The following is a 15337-nucleotide window of genomic DNA, read 5'->3' as shown; positions in this document are numbered from 1 at the left end:
GAAAGGGAAAAGAGGTGCTCGTGCTAGTAAACAGATGGCACACATCAGCTCAAGTTATACTAAATAAATAAACACAGCTGATGAAAATTATCAACAGAAGGTTATCTGTAAATGAAACAAAAGTGCAAAATCTAACTTTTCTTTGAAATACAAAGTATATTTTATTGTTCATTGGCACAGGAACAGTAAAAATATAAACCAACACTATCTATGAACATGAGGTGTTTCTTGAAAACAATGTACACACCCCTTGCTTTAAGTATGTTCTATAAAAACACTTGGTATTTTAGAACTAAAACCATAAAAATGTTGATCTGTATTTCAGTAATATCAAGATCATCAAGTTCCAGGGATAAAAAAATACAAATAAAAAAAGAAAAAGTTGACACTGTGATCAGTGAATTTAGCACTACACAAGTCAAAGTTATACTGGGTATAGGCATTTGTAATAGCGTCAAAACCAAACTTTCTTGTGGCCAAGTCATCATATTGTAAACATACGGTAAGAGGGAATTAACATATATGTCAATATAATTATCTTTATATTTGCCCATGTGGGTGGTGTTATCCTGAGCTTAAATCTACAATGATGCCTGGGGGGTGGGGGGGGGTGTCCCCCATTATGGAGTCTGCATGTGATCAACTTCAAAGTCCATCACGGAAACGCGATAGCAGTTGTCTGTGTACAAATGCTGACAAAAGAACACCAATAACCAGCGCTGGAAAGCATGAGCACATGTGTGAACAATCATGATATCACAGTATCACTATTGCTGTAAAATACTTTTTAAACACATATAGAAGAAAGACAACCCATACTATTTATTCAGTGCATTCCCAATGAAAGAACACGTTCCACAATTTCAAAAGTCAAACTATTCTCTGACCGCTGGTAACCAGTAACTGGTAACTGAAATGTTTTCTTTTGCCCAGTTTGCACACAACCATATGAACTCCACTTGGTGGCAAACAGTGCTTGTGATTCTCTTGTGTCTGAATAACAGCAAAAAGTAAAAGAAAGACATTATTAGCAAGCCAACTATCGAGTTACCCGTTACAAGCTTTGATGAAGTCAGAAGCTTGAAGTTGCTTGCTAGCCAACTAGCCACATAATTAAATTCCAATAATTATTTAAGTAGAAATCTTGTCTATGCATAAAGGTATGACTTTCTGCTTTGAGTTAAGAGGCTGTTGGTGACCATAGCACCCTTTTAGCTGCCTTTAACATCTGCTTAGAGATTAAAGCCCTCTAGTGCAAAAACGCATGCTTAAATCAGAACAAACAAAAGCACTGCCATGTTTTTTTGAAAAACCAGGGTAATAAATGAAGTCTTAACTCCAATTACTCCAAGTCCTATCAGCTGATGTCGGTGCACTCACTCTTTCACAAATGCTGGGCTTGAGCCAATTATCATCAATTATGAAAAAAATAACTTCATCAGTGGGTCCGGATTGCTTCCGTTTGTATATGCGTGAAAAACACGACCTTAGTCATAAGTCAGACTATAATAACGGAATTGGCGATCCAGGACAATTTCAGGCAGCTGAATGTGACAGAGTGCCGCAAATGAAATAAAGCAATAATGTGTTTTTGTAATTGAGGATTTTATCATTTAGGCAACATCAGAGGAAAAAAAAAGGTTTTTGAAGAACTACTTTTTTTTGTCTCAGACACAGCAGTCATCTTTCTGAACCTGTAATCAGACAAAATAGTAAGGAAGAAATCCTTAAGTTGATGACAGGGTTGTTTTGATATTTGAGTAGAACTTGGTTTAAAAATAGAAAACAATCAAGTTTTATAGGAAAAAGTTATTTCATTGGGAATGCATATTCAGCTTGAGTATATTCAGCACTTCCTTTAATTAGATTGCACACATTTACAAAACACAACACAACACAATGCTATGTGACAAACATTCACAAACAGCAGCTCATCACAGGATACCAGACACTGGCATGGTGACGACATTGTCCCAGCAGCGGACGGTCTTATATGATCCGCGGTTCACTTAACTGGCGGCTCCGTCTGACTGTATGGGAGGTCACGGCAGTTAGCGTAAGAGAGAGAGAGTACGATTGCCACTCTTCCAGTATCCCTCAAAATGCCTAGTTTGGTGTAAATGGCCCCATCCGCAGGAGCAATCGGCCCATTCTGAATCAGGCCGGCACTCCTCCGCCAATCCGCCGAAACAGTCCGGGCGACCCGCCCACGATGCCGCCGCCCCTGCTAGTCGCGGGGATGTTTGTTCCTGCCAGTCTGTCGGCGTCTCTGCTTCTTGCTGGTCCTCCCCAGCCTGGACTTCCTGGCGGTACCACCTGGCATCCTGTCGGACGGCCGGCCCCGTCCCGGACCTTCCTGCTGCTTCTCCCGGAGCTGCTTCCCTTTCCCCTTGCGCTGTTTGGTGCGGGCGTGCAGGGAGGCCGTCAGGGAGCAGAGCCTGGCACAGAGACAAGCCAAACAAGCAGGGGAAGGCGGGGGGGGGGGGGGGGGGGGGGGGGGGGACACACAACGATAAGAGAAGAGCTTTGTTTTTGGGAACTGACAGAGGAGAAGGTTATGCTGTTCTATTGTGTATATAATGAAAACTGGAAGTTTGTCTGCCAGATGACGAGTTCTCCAGTGGAGATTCAGCCCCACGCCCCACATGCCTTGTGAGTGGCAAGTACAGGATGCAGAAATAATTTTAGCCTTGTAAATATTTAATGCAAGTACTATTAGGCTACTTAAAGCGTCTGCTTATTTTTTCCAGTTTTGGTGGTTCTGGCAATTATCTGTGGTGACAAAAGGTGTGGAGCTCACAAAAGTTCATTTTCACACTCCAAATCCCAGAGTTCCATTCAAGACAAAGCTATGAGCACATTCAGTGCTGCTTTTTCTTGGAAGATGATCTGATGGTGAACTTTGACAAACAATGTTGTCTGACAGTAATATTGACCAACCTCATTTTCAAGGCACTTTTTATATTTCGGCGCTTGCTCTTTCACATACGGGATGCAAGTTCCTGTGTGCGTCTTATATCCGAGTACCCACCAGACAACACCATCGGAAAATTATAACAATTTATTACGGAATTAAAAGTATTACTGAATGCATACACATTGAACCGATACAGCTACAAAACTACCATCATGAAAACGCATCACTTATGGAATATTTTAATATGAAAAAAATTAAGTGAAGTTTAAAATTCAATCTATGTAATTAAGATCAACACATCCAGATTGCAGTTAAAAATAACCTGTGAATAACAAATGATTTTAAAACATTGCTACTGAGCGCAGCAAGAAATGTACACTGCTCATTCTTATGCTATGCAATTTCACAGTGCACATTGCTTTTTTAACAAACTAACAAGACAATCAATGTTTTACGACAAGAATAACATGCACTGCAGACTGCACATAGGTCAATTGGGTTGGACTAACAGTAATGTAATTAACAAGGAAAGGCACATACTTTTTGGAAAGGATGGGCTGTCCAGCTTTCTTTGGAAGCGTGCTCACGTTCTCCTCTCGTTCCTCAGTTTCATCCGCATTGTCCTCTGCTGCCTAAAGAAAACACCAGAAAGTCACTTCAGAGACATTTTCCAACTCCTACCAGCTACCTGACAGAAATGCAAGATCATTACTGGGACAAAAAATGTTTTCCTTGGAGGGGGTAGGGCTATACCTGTTTGGTGACTGGTCCCAGGAGACTAGCTCCAGTCAGGTCCAAGTCACTGATGGTTGTCACGGTGACCGTGTGGTTGGGATGATCATACTGTTGGGACTCTGACGTGCCGGTGATCATATTCTCCAGCTCATCTGCCTCTTCTTCAACATGAGAAAATACGTGTTTGAAGTTTGATTAGTACAAGTTCATCATGCTGGGGGTTAAAGCCGCTGACACGACTAAAAGTTGTGCTTGCATAAGACAGGACAACAGTGCGACAACAGCAAAGAAACCACAGCTGGCAGGTTTAAGGCCGACACCTGTGTGCCTCACACCTGCCGGCATTACGGAAGTGTAATCAGCCAGTTAATCATTTCCCAAAGCCGTTGGCTACACCTCAGTTTCACCATTTCTTCCCCACTCACCCAGAGCCTCCTTTCGTTCCTTCAACATCTTCACATACTCCCTGTGTCTCTGAAAGACAGAACATGACAACATTCATTCATTTCCCCAGCACTGCTCAATGCACCCCGTCAACCGCAGCTTAGACCAACCAAGTCTCTGGGTTTGTACATGCGCACTATGCCCTTCTTTCCAATCGCCCAATTTCACTTTCACCCTCACCTCTTCTCGCACTCTCTTCTGCTCCTCCTTCAGTTTGTTCTTAATTTCCTCCACTGCCGCTTTCCGCCTCTCTATCTTTCTCTTGTGGAAGCCAGTGAGGTATTCTCTGCGAAGAGGCGAAAATCATTCATTCTTATGTACATGCTGTACCACCGTGTGCAAATACTGTACGTCAGTCTCTCCAATTGATCAGTGTCCAGCAATCTCTGAATACGACATTTATCTAAAATGTTTTTTACACATTTAAACCTCGCATGTCCGCTAACCTTATAGAAAACCTATCCTAACTATCCACACAGCACACACGAGCAACTGTTCGTTAGCTAGCTAGCTAAATTTAGCTAGCAGCATTCACAAGCATAGATAAACACTACTACCAGCTCGAAAATCAAGACATTTCTAACACGGCCGGTGGATCCACTTACTGTCGATCCGTTTCATTAAATGTGACGATACACTTAGTTGCCTTATTTCTTTTTATATTTTTGCCTCCTGGCTTTAATTTGGACTTCTTTGCCATTGAGTACAGTTGTAGCACCAACTAGTATACACACACGTGCAAATAAACCATCGAGATACTGGCTCTTCACTTCCTGTGTGTAGCTATGTACCACATATGGTGGGCCGATTAGGAAACATGTTTTGAGCGCCAGAAGTTCAGTTCCGCTCTAAAACTTTAATGACGTCGGCTAGGAATTACAGTAATAATAGGGTAAATTAAAAAACAGTTTTAGACATATGACTTGCCGGGATCCAGGTCCGAAACAATTTTTGTCAGCGCTATGACAGGCTAACGTTGCTCACCAGTGTTTCATTTGCGCTGGACTAGGGCGTTCCCTGTAGAAAATGTCAGTTTAAAAAGTTAGAGAAGTAGTGAGATCTGTGGCGGTCTGTGGCGGTCAGCGCCATCAACACTGCGTTTCTGCATTCTGCATCTCACCGGTCAACGCAGCGGTCTTTTGAACCTTTGGCGTTGTGGTCAAACATCTTTTTATTTTTATTTTATTTTTTAACATTCATACACACACTCACACACCGATGGCGATTCATTCACCCATTCATACACACACTCACACTCACACACCGACGGCGATTGGCTGCCATGCAAAGCGCCTACCAGCCCGTCAGGAGCATTTGGGGGTCAGGTGTCTTGCTCAGGGACACCTCGACACAGCCTGGGCGGGGAATCAAACCGGCAACCCTCCGACTGCTCTTACTGCCTGAGCCATGTCGCCCCTTCTCAAACATCTTTGAGACACCGCGTACACCAAACATGACGTATAACGTACAGCTTCCATGTCATTCTTGCATGTCTACATGTCTTCAGCAGAATAAGAAAGACCAGGGGACGAACAATCTACCACATTTTATTGTACTTGCATCTATGTCATTCCCATACGGAAAAAAGATATGGAGATACATTAAACAATACATGTAGTTCCCATGTATTACACATAGCCTATTTCACATTGCATACTTGTATGCATTTCAATATACAGGCCCCTCCAAAAGTATTGGAACAGCAAGAAGCAATTGAGTTTAAGGTCAAAAGATGTACATTATTTCTTGGTATTGGTTATCTAGATTTGTTAAACAACTTAGAACATATCACCTTTCGTATCAGACAACCCAATTTTTAGGTGAGCATAAATATTGGAAGGAGACTGACAGGTGCTTCTTGCTGCCAAGATGTGTCCTGTTTGGTTAAATAATAAATACTTCTCAATGTCTACTCTTGGTTTTACCCTTGGGTTTTGCCTGTGGAGACTTCTCTTTTCTAACAGAAATGCAAACAAACATGAAGACCAGAAAGCTGTCTTTGGGAGACAAGCAAGCCATATTGAAGCTTATAAAAGAGGGGAAATCATTGCGGATGTACCACAACTTGGAATGTCCTGACAAAGAAAGAAACCACTGGCGTACTGAGCAACAGACATTGAGCTGATCGACCAAGGAAAACAACAGCAATTGATGACAGAAACATTGTGAAAGCTGTGAAGAAAAACCCCAAAACATCAGTCAGTAACATCACAAACATTCTCCACAGGGCAGGGGTGAAGGTATCTCAATCAACCATTCAAAAAGACTTTGAGAGCAGCAATATAGAGGCTATACCACAAGATGCTAACCACTTATCAGTAGTAAGAATAGGAAGGCAAGAATACAATTAGAGAGAAAAAGTGAAAGGTTTTCAACTGCCCAAGTTAATCACCAGACCTGAATCCAATTGAGCATGCATGTTAACTCCAGAAAAAACCCCCCAAAAAAAACAAAAAAACAGAGGCTGCAGTAAAAGCCTAGAAAAGCATGATAACAAAATTTGTTTGGTGATGTCAATGGGTCACAGGCTTGATGCAGCAAGGGTTACCAAATATTAAGTTTAATTTACTTACTCACTGTTCCAATACCTTTGCTCACCTAAACATGGGTGGTCTGTATTCAGTGTATTGCAAAAACAAAGGAATTGTCCTGACTGTTCCAATACTTTTGGAGAGGACTGTATATATACAGATGCATCTCAAAAAAAGGAATTTTTTTTCACTCCTGAACCAGAGACAACGTCAGAAGCGTCTTACCTGGGCTAAGGAGAAAAAGAACTGGACCGTTGCTCAGTGGTCCAAAGTCCTCTTTTCAGATGAAAGTTAATTTTGCATTTGATTTGGAAATCAAGGTCCCAGAGTCTGGAGGAAGAGTGGAGAGGCACAGAAGCCAAGTTGCTTGAAGTCCAGTGTGAAGTTTCCACAGTCAGTGATGATTTGGGGTGCCATGTCATCTGCTGGTGTTTCGCCCATTGTGTTATATGAAGTCCAGAGTCAACACAGCCGTCTACCAGGAGATTTTAGAGCACTTCATGCTTCGGTCTGCTGACTAGCTTTATGGAGATGCTGATTTCCTTGTCCAGCAGGACTTGGCACCTGCCCACAGTGCCAAAACTACCAGTAACTGGTAACTTATGTAATATTTGAATATTTTGAGATACCAGATTTTTTTCATGAGCTGTAAGCCGTAATCAAGATAAAAAATAAATAATAAAAAAGGCTGGAAATATTTCACTTGTATGTGTAATGAATCTAGAATATATGAAAGTTTCACTTCTTGAAGTAAATTACAGAAAAATCTTTTTTTTTTTTTTGCATGCACCTGTATAGTGAGAAGTCTTCAAAATTGGTCTCTTTAGCATATTTATGACATTAATTTACATATAGCCAACCGATATACAAATATGCATTTCATACATATTGCAAAATATTTTGAATAGATTTCCTGTCATACATTTAACTATATTACCTTTTCCTTTGGGTTGATCGATTGAGTATAAAGAGGCTTGGACACATTTTTGCATCCCATTGTCATAGACTTTTATTAAAAAACAAAACCAAAGATGAACATAAACAAACCTGAAACAAAACACATACAGGAAACTTTATGCATGAACATACTGTAACATAGTAATAGTGATACCTCTATAAACAGTAGACCATTGTGCAGCGTAAAAGAAGCTCAAGGCATATTAACTGACGGAACTCAGTATTGAGGTTTTTTTTATTTATTTTTGGTTGAAAAAGATTCTTATCGGTGAACGGAGTAACTGACACACCAGCGGGATTTTCCACAGCATTACTTCAGCCAAAGCTACCGTGTCTGTCGCCGCGGCGGTGAATATTCTCTCATGCCGATAAACCTCCAAGGAAACCAGCTTTTGGAAGAACGTGTCTGTCGCTGGCCGTCAGTGTCTGTCAGCGGAATCTTTGTGTCTGAGTGTACATGTGAACAAATCTAGAATATCTCCAATCCCGATTCTAATTTATTTTAAAGTCAAGAGAACACACTACTTTTCAGGAGAAATATATCAATTGAATAGTAAAGAACATCTTAAGCCTACTGGTTCTAACCAGAAATCCCCATTTCCTTCTGACACGAAGGCAAGGTTGCCTTTAAAGTATAAAACACTAATACCAAAATGATACCACTCGCTTCCCAAGACCGAGTATTAATAAATCAGCTCTGAACAAGAAAGACAAATACAATAATATTACTATTATTAAATAATAAAAATGACACGAATGACAATGATAGCAGTATGATGACATCAGCATTTGAATAATTAGCCATTACGGAAGGCATAACAACAGTATGGGAAAAAAAAAATTCCGATCTACACTAAGGCCTTAAATCTCACAACAAGCTTTTATCAAAAGTCTTTCTATTACTACCTATTAATGCAAGTAGCGGACTCGTTTTGGCTGGACCCCATAATGTTTATCAGCAGTACTTTTTGACGATTCAATGATCACAATGATCAAAGACCGAACATGGTCAAAGGTGATCCCACCCACCAGTAAGTTTTCTTCATCTTGTCTGTAATCTGGCTCCTAAAATGAGCTGGTTCCGTGGAATTCTCATACATTTTCCCTCTATTTTCATCTTGCTTTCTTTTCCTGTGTTTAAGACTTAAATCTACACCGTTCTGTACAATTATATACAAATCACATGTGCTGTCCCACTGTGTCTAAAGCGACTGCGAATGGAATCAAAATTAACGTTTCGCAGTGTTACCGAAACAGTATTACACTGTGCTATTTAATTAGCATTGCATTTAGGTACAGTACATTGATACTGTACCATTTCCTGTTGATGCAGTATTGTACTGTGATACAGTAAACCAGCACTGTACAGTCAATGAGGTAGGGTAGGTACATACTGTTACTGCTCAACTCCAGAGAAATTAGCCAGGGGAGGAATTTTTGCAATCAGTAATAAACATTGTACCATAAACGCTAAAGGGACAGCATCAAGTCTTACTGCACCAAATCACTCCAACATGACTTCCTGTAATGGATATTCCCCGTTTAGCTGCAGTGTGATGTAAAATGCATACAAACACAAAAAAAAAAAAGTTTCTCTATCCCTTGTGCACGCACAGACACGTGTGTGCGCACGCACAGACACGTGTGTGCCCACACACACACACACACACAAACTGAGTGACTGCAGGTGCCATTCTGTCACCAAATAAAGACATCAGAATGGACTGATTTTTGTTCCTATTAACACCTGCGTGTTGCAAATGTATGTGCATATCTGCGCATGTGTCTAGTGCATGTGCGTAATCTATCAGCATAGAGCATCTACTGGTCTGCCTGCTCACTCCAGTCTCCCTTACAGCCTCTCCAAGCACGGTCTCATGTCCCCACATCATTCCAGTGTGTATGAAACATGCCTGCAGTCTGTGAACTGAGGCCCAATCTGTGTATCATAAAGTGTGTGTGTGCGTGCGTGTGCGTGCGTGCGTGTCCTGCACACAATGGAGATGTACCTGCACATGAGTGTGGGTGTATACAGGTATAATCATATTTAATTCATCTGATCTGGGCTCGGCATAGACCAGGTCTAAGCCGTGTGTAGACTGGGTGTAAGCTTGGTGCAGGCTATGTGCAAATGTAGGCTGTGTTTAGGCCATGTGTAAATGTAGGCTGTGTGTGTCTGTAGACTGTGTGTAAATGTAGGCTGTGTGTAGGCCCTGTGTGTAGGCTATGTGTGTGTGTGTCGGCCCTGTGTGTAGGCTATGTGTGTCTGTAGACTGTGTGTAAATGTAGGCTGTGTGTAGGCCCTGTGTGTGTGTGTAGGCCCTGTGTGTCGGCTCTGTGTGTCGGCTCTGTGTGTAGGCCCTGTGTGTAGGCCCTGTGGGTAGGTTATGTGTGTGTGTAGGCCCTGTGTGTAGGCCCTGTGTGTAGGCCCTGTGTGTAGGTTATGTGTGTGTGTTATGTGTGTGTGTAGGCCCTGTGTGTAGGCCCTGTGTGTAGGCCCTGTGTGTAGGCTCTGTGTGTCGGCCCTGTGTGTGTGTCGGCCCTGTGTGTGTGTAGGCCCTGTGTGTGTGTGTAGGCCCTGTGTGTGTGTGTAGGCCCTGTGTGTGTGTGTAGGCTCTGTGTGTAAGCCCTGTGTGTCCTCAGGAGGCAGCGATGGTGGTCCCGCCGCTCAGTCGGAGCAGGATCTGCTGGCAGTCCTGCACGGAGCGCCGGTCCCCGACCCGCTCCAGCGTGCGCTTGGCCTCGGCCAGCAGCCGCGCGCGGTGCCCCGGGGGCGTCAGCAGGGGCAGGGGCAGGTGACGGCAGGCCAGCAGGATGGCGTGGGCCCTCTCCCTCTCCCCCGGCAGGCACTCTCCCTCTGGGGGGGTTCAGGGCACACGGAACGGGACAGAGAGGAACGGTGTGGGACAGGGGAGGCAGCAGGAGGGACAGAGAGGAGCGGAGTGGGACAGGGGAGGCAGCAGGAGGGACAGAGAGGAGCGGAGTGGGACAGGGGAGGCAGCAGGAGGGACAGAGAGGAGCGGTGTGGGACAGGGGAGGCAGCAGGAGGGACAGAGAGGAGCGGTGTGGGACAGGGGAGGCAGCAGGAGGGACAGAGAGGAGCGGTGTGGGACAGGGGAGGCAGCAGGAGGGACAGAGAGGAGCGGTGTGGGACAGGGGAGGCAGCAGGAGGGACAGAGAGGAGCGGTGTGGGACAGGGGAGGCAGCAGGAGGGACAGAGAGCAGGGTTTGAGGAGGAGAAGAAAGGGTATGATACGTGAGAAAGGTGCAGACATTTAATACACACTGCAATTGAGTGAAAATAAATGAAACACAACGCACAGCACAATGCAGTTTAACTGGACAGCCTGTGTCCTGGGCTCCCCTCCCCTGAGTTCAGGCCAGTTTACAGTCCAGCGACAGAGCGGCGCTCCACGGAAAACGCGGAACGTTCAAGAACATTCCATTGTCGCCCAACGTATACTGTGGTCATTGTCCCTGCACCCCAGTTGGCCAGAGTACAAGGCCAATGTCGCTGGATGACCACGTGTCGTCTGTCGTCTGTCGCCGGACCGTGCGCTGGACTGTACGCCGGACTGTGCGCTGGCCTCACCCCTCAGCCTGTGCCCCTGGGCCTCACCCCTCAGCCTGTGCCCCTGGGCCTCACCCTGCAGCCTGTGCCCCTGGCCCCACCCTGCAGCCTGTGTGCTGGCCTCACCCTGCAGCCTGTGTGCTGGGCCTCACCCCTCAGCCTGTGTGCTGGCCTCACCCCTCAGCCTGTGTGCTGGGCCTCACCCCTCAGCCTGTGTGCTGGCCTCACCCCTCAGCCTGTGTGCTGGGCCTCACCCCTCAGCCTGTGTGCTGGGCCTCACCCCTCAGCCTGTGTGCTGGCCTCACCCCTCAGCCTGTGTGCTGGGCCTCACCCCTCAGCCTGTGCCCCTGGCCCCACCCCTCACCCCTCAGCCTGTGCCCCGAGCCTCAGCCTGTGCGCTGGGCCTCACCCTGCAGCCTGTGCCCCTGGCCCCACCCCTCACCCCTCAGCCTGTGCCCCTGGCCCCACCCCTCACCCCTCAGCCTGTGCCCCGAGCCTCAGCCTGTGCGCTGGGCCTCACCCTGCAGCCTGTGCCCCTGGCCCCACCCCTCACCCCTCAGCCTGTGCCCCTGGCCCCACCCCTCACCCCTCAGCCTGTGCCCCGGGCCTCACCTGCGCTGGACTCGGGGTTGTGAGTGCGTCGTCGGAGGCTGTGCTCCAGCAGCTGGTGGGTGCGGGTGGGGCTGGCCCCCGCCATCAGCCTCACTGTGGTCTCGTGCAGGAACACCTGGAGGAGGCAGGAGAGCCGGGTCAGCCCCGCCTCCTGCCCTCGCTGCATACCGCACACAGCGCTGCACCTTTTCTACTGAACGCGGTAAGAATAACCGCTGCTATGCGGCATATTCTTTTCATCATACCTGATGCAGAGGCCATGTGAAGTGTTTCAGGGGGGGGTAAAAACATCGCTGATATCTACTGGGTGCTCATAAGACAGCCAATCAGCAGCAAGAACTTGCAGCATCCGTGTGATTGAAAAAAACAAACCACACGAGCACTTCGAAACTGTACAACCTCGCTGCTGATTGGCACCCAATATATAGGCTAAACGACTGAAATAAAGATAATTTGTCTTTAGGCATTTCACGTGGCCTCTGACGTCACACATCAGGTATGAATAAAGAAAGACAAACATATTTAATCAGGTCTGATTAAAGAAAGACTACACAAGACTACACATCCCATGGAGGCTGTTATTCTTCTTCTTTTTTTTTTTTCTTGTTTTTCCTTCTTCAAGCAGTCTCGTCTCATGGCCCGTGACCGTGATTCCGAGGCAACCACGGTCCATGCACGCGGCGATCCTACTGGTCCCTGCTGAATCCCTCCCTCGGAGCAGCGAGCCAATTATGCCGCTCCATGAGAGCCGGCCAAACTCAGCTTTTGGCAGGACCGGGAGTCGAACCCCGGTCCTCGGTGTGCAACTGTAACGAACTGATGCCTGCACCAAGGTCCGTTGCTTTCGCCGTGCGCCACCGTGGCCCCCCCCCCAGAGGCGGTTATTCTTAATACACTTTGTCGTGCAGCCATCATGCACACATCATGCAGCCCTACACTGCACTGAGAGAACACCCCCACCCCCCACCCCCGTCCAAATACATCATAAGAAAAATGAATGTAAGCAATAAAGGTTTTCAGATGTAGCCCACAGCACAGTGAATGATGAATAATAAGACTGGAGACTGTGACCTTGTGTTGAGCCTGCCTGTAGCACTGGCCTATCCTGCGCAGGGAGCTGAGGTCTCTCTGGAATCCGGCCAGCTGCGAACTCAGGACGGGGCCTGGCTCCCCGTTGGCCCCGCCCCCGCGCTGCCACAGGCTGGTCCTCAGGGTCAGCAGGAGGTCGCACACCAGAAGCTCCACCCCCTGGAGTCGAGAGACAGGGAGAGTGACGGTGGGACTGGCGTAATGGCGGAGTCGTCAGCAGTGATGCACCGGTACAGGGGGCCGCTGCAGGTGTGTGTCGCTGGAGCGGAGACTCGACGGCGCTCGTGGAAGGCGGGGAGAGGCAGTGGGCTGAAGGGCGGAGGGCGAGCAGAGATTCGGGAGGTCTCTGTGCTGCACTGCAGACACATTGCACTGGGCTGGAGGGTCATGCAATGCAACGACAATGCACCACAGCAACCCCCCTCCCCCCTCAGAACCGCACACACCCCCACCTCCACCACCTCTGGACTGCACGCACACACACACACATACACCACCCCACCCCCACACACACACACACACACCACCTACGGACTGCACACGCACACACACATACACACCACCCCAGCACCACCTCTGGACTGCGTGTGCACACACACACACCCCCAGCACCACCCCCGACTTGCGCACACGCGCACACACACACACACACACATCTGGTGTACCTTGTTGAGCCAATTGGCCGGGGCGAGGGGCACAGCGATGCTGTTGTTGAGGAAGCTGCTGGCCCTCTCGCAATGCGCCTGGCACCCCAGCGTCCCCTCGCCCTTCTGGGCCGTCAGGCTGAGCTGCACCGCCTTGCACAGCTGGGACACGGCCTTCGGCAAGGGATGACTGCAGCAGAGCCAGGCCACAGGGGAGGAGAGGAGAGGAGAGGAGAGGAGTCACTGCGTCTGTGCTACACTCTACACTACACAGTACACAGCTCACACACACTCTACACTACACAATACACAGCACACACACACGCTGTACACTACACAATACACAGCACACACACACGCTGTACACTACACAGCACACAGCACACACACACTCTACACTACACAGTACACAACACACACACTCTACACTACACAGTACACAGCTCACACACACACTCTACACTACACATTACACAGCTTACACACGCTGTACACTACACAGTACACAGCTTACACACGCACTCTACACTACACAGTACACAGTACACACACACACGCTACACTACACAGTACACAGCACACACACACACTACACTACACAGCTCACGCACTGTACACTACACAGTACATGGCATCTACACACACTCTCCACACCAAACCTAGGTCTAATATGCAAGAGTTTTCTGTTCGAATACTTTTCTGCGCTCGATTGATCTTGCCCGGTGCAGTTGTGCCAACCAAGAGGAACAGAAGGTGGTCTTTTTTTGGCAATTTTTCCAGAGTATTTCATAGATTCCAATACACCGGAAAAACTCAGTAAAGCATGGAAAAGTATTTGAATTCAAAACAATTACGTATTTGAATGACGTATTTGAATCAGGTCTGGTACACACACAGTACACTACACACTGTAAACGCAGTGTAAGCCTCTGATGTCACAGAAGACAGTGTGGGGTTAGGCACTCACTCAAACGTGTGCAGGGCTCTGGGCATGCGCTCAGCCTCAGCCAGCAGTGACCTCACCACCGCATCATCACCCTGCAGCCAATGGACAGCAGCCTTCAGGACCAACGCCCACCAGCGACACACAGGGTCTCCCACTGAGGATGGCAGGGGCCAAGAGAGGGGGATGTGCACGTGAGCATGCATGCATGTCAACTTGTGTGCACATTCAACAGAGCCTGGTTTAGAATGGACCATTTGCATTTCATTACATTACATTACATTACTGGCATTTGGCAGACACTCTTACCCAGAGCGACATACAGTTGATTTGACTAAGCAGGAGACAATCTTCCCCTGGAGCAATGCAGAGTTAAGGGCCTTGCTCAAGGGCCCAACTGCTGTGCAGATTTTATTGTGGCTACACCGTGTCCCAGTCATTTACCTTAACCACTATGCTACAGGCCGCATTTTCAACCAAAAACCACATAAAATACCTAAGAATCACACATTTATGACAGATGCACATATCTTGCCCCAAGCACTGCAGATAAATATTTGTTCTAGGTTTCCTTTTACATTCTTTTTTCAATGCTCTCTGTGGAGGACGACTATTTAAGCACGATGGCATATATTTTGCATACAACTGACAAATATGCCATCACAAAAAGGAAATGGAAATGGGGCGACATGGCTCAGGCAGTAAGAGCAGTCGTCTGGCAGTCGGAGGGTTGCCGGTTGGATCCCCCGCCCGGACTGTGTCGAAGTGTCCCTGAGCGAGACACCTAACCCCCATATGCTCCTGACGAGCTGATCGGCACCTTGCATGGCAGCCAATCGCCGTTGGTGTGTGAGTGTGTGTGTGAATGGGTGAATGGAGAAGCATCAATTGTAC

General features: G+C 47.0%; 2 protein-coding genes across 3 annotated transcripts in view; both read right to left on the bottom strand.

Annotated features, from left to right (window-relative positions):
* Positions 1-136: 136 nt before the first annotated feature.
* Positions 137-4903, bottom strand: nol12 (nucleolar protein 12). The gene is made up of 6 exons (XM_061224185.1): positions 4702-4903; positions 4277-4382; positions 4078-4126; positions 3671-3813; positions 3458-3549; positions 137-2438 (listed from the first exon to the last, which is right to left on the bottom strand). The coding sequence occupies exons 1-6, from the start codon at positions 4794-4796 to the stop codon at positions 2228-2230; spliced, it is 696 nt and encodes a 231-aa protein (XP_061080169.1). The 5' UTR covers positions 4797-4903; the 3' UTR covers positions 137-2227.
* A 5287-nt stretch (positions 4904-10190) lies between these two features.
* srebf2 (sterol regulatory element binding transcription factor 2) overlaps positions 10191-15337 on the bottom strand; it is a 16697-nt gene continuing 11550 nt past the window's right edge. Inside the window, exons 14-18 of one of the 2 annotated variants that reach the window (XM_061223914.1) lie at positions 14468-14600; positions 13522-13690; positions 12839-13015; positions 11768-11882; positions 10191-10441 (exon numbers count right to left, since the gene is read on the bottom strand). In XM_061223914.1, coding sequence (XP_061079898.1) covers positions 10224-10441; positions 11768-11882; positions 12839-13015; positions 13522-13690; positions 14468-14600 — 812 coding nt within the window. In that variant the 3' untranslated portion in view covers positions 10191-10223. Of the gene's footprint in view, positions 10442-11767; positions 11883-12838; positions 13016-13037; positions 13166-13521; positions 13691-14467; positions 14601-15337 lie in introns of those variants that run through there. The other variant, XM_061223915.1, reaches the window with a different exon arrangement.

The sequence above is a fragment of the Conger conger genome, chromosome 16 (assembly GCF_963514075.1).
Source record: "Conger conger chromosome 16, fConCon1.1, whole genome shotgun sequence".
In the NCBI taxonomy this organism is placed as follows: Eukaryota; Metazoa; Chordata; class Actinopteri; order Anguilliformes; family Congridae; genus Conger; species Conger conger.
This window is presented reverse-complemented; position numbering and strand designations above follow the sequence as displayed.

Excerpts from the sequence above, each read along its gene's own strand:
- nol12 (XM_061224185.1), bottom strand. The coding sequence starts at position 4,796 with ATGGCAAAGAAGTCCAAATTAAAGCCAGGAGGCAAAAATATAAAAAGA. Across the intron at positions 4,127-4,276 it reads AGAAGAGAGTGCGAGAAGAG|AGACACAGGGAGTATGTGAA; the intron begins GTGAGGGTGAAA and ends TCTGTCTTTCAG. Across the intron at positions 2,439-3,457 it reads CAGCCCATCCTTTCCAAAAA|GCTCTGCTCCCTGACGGCCT; the intron begins GTATGTGCCTTT and ends TCTCTGTGCCAG.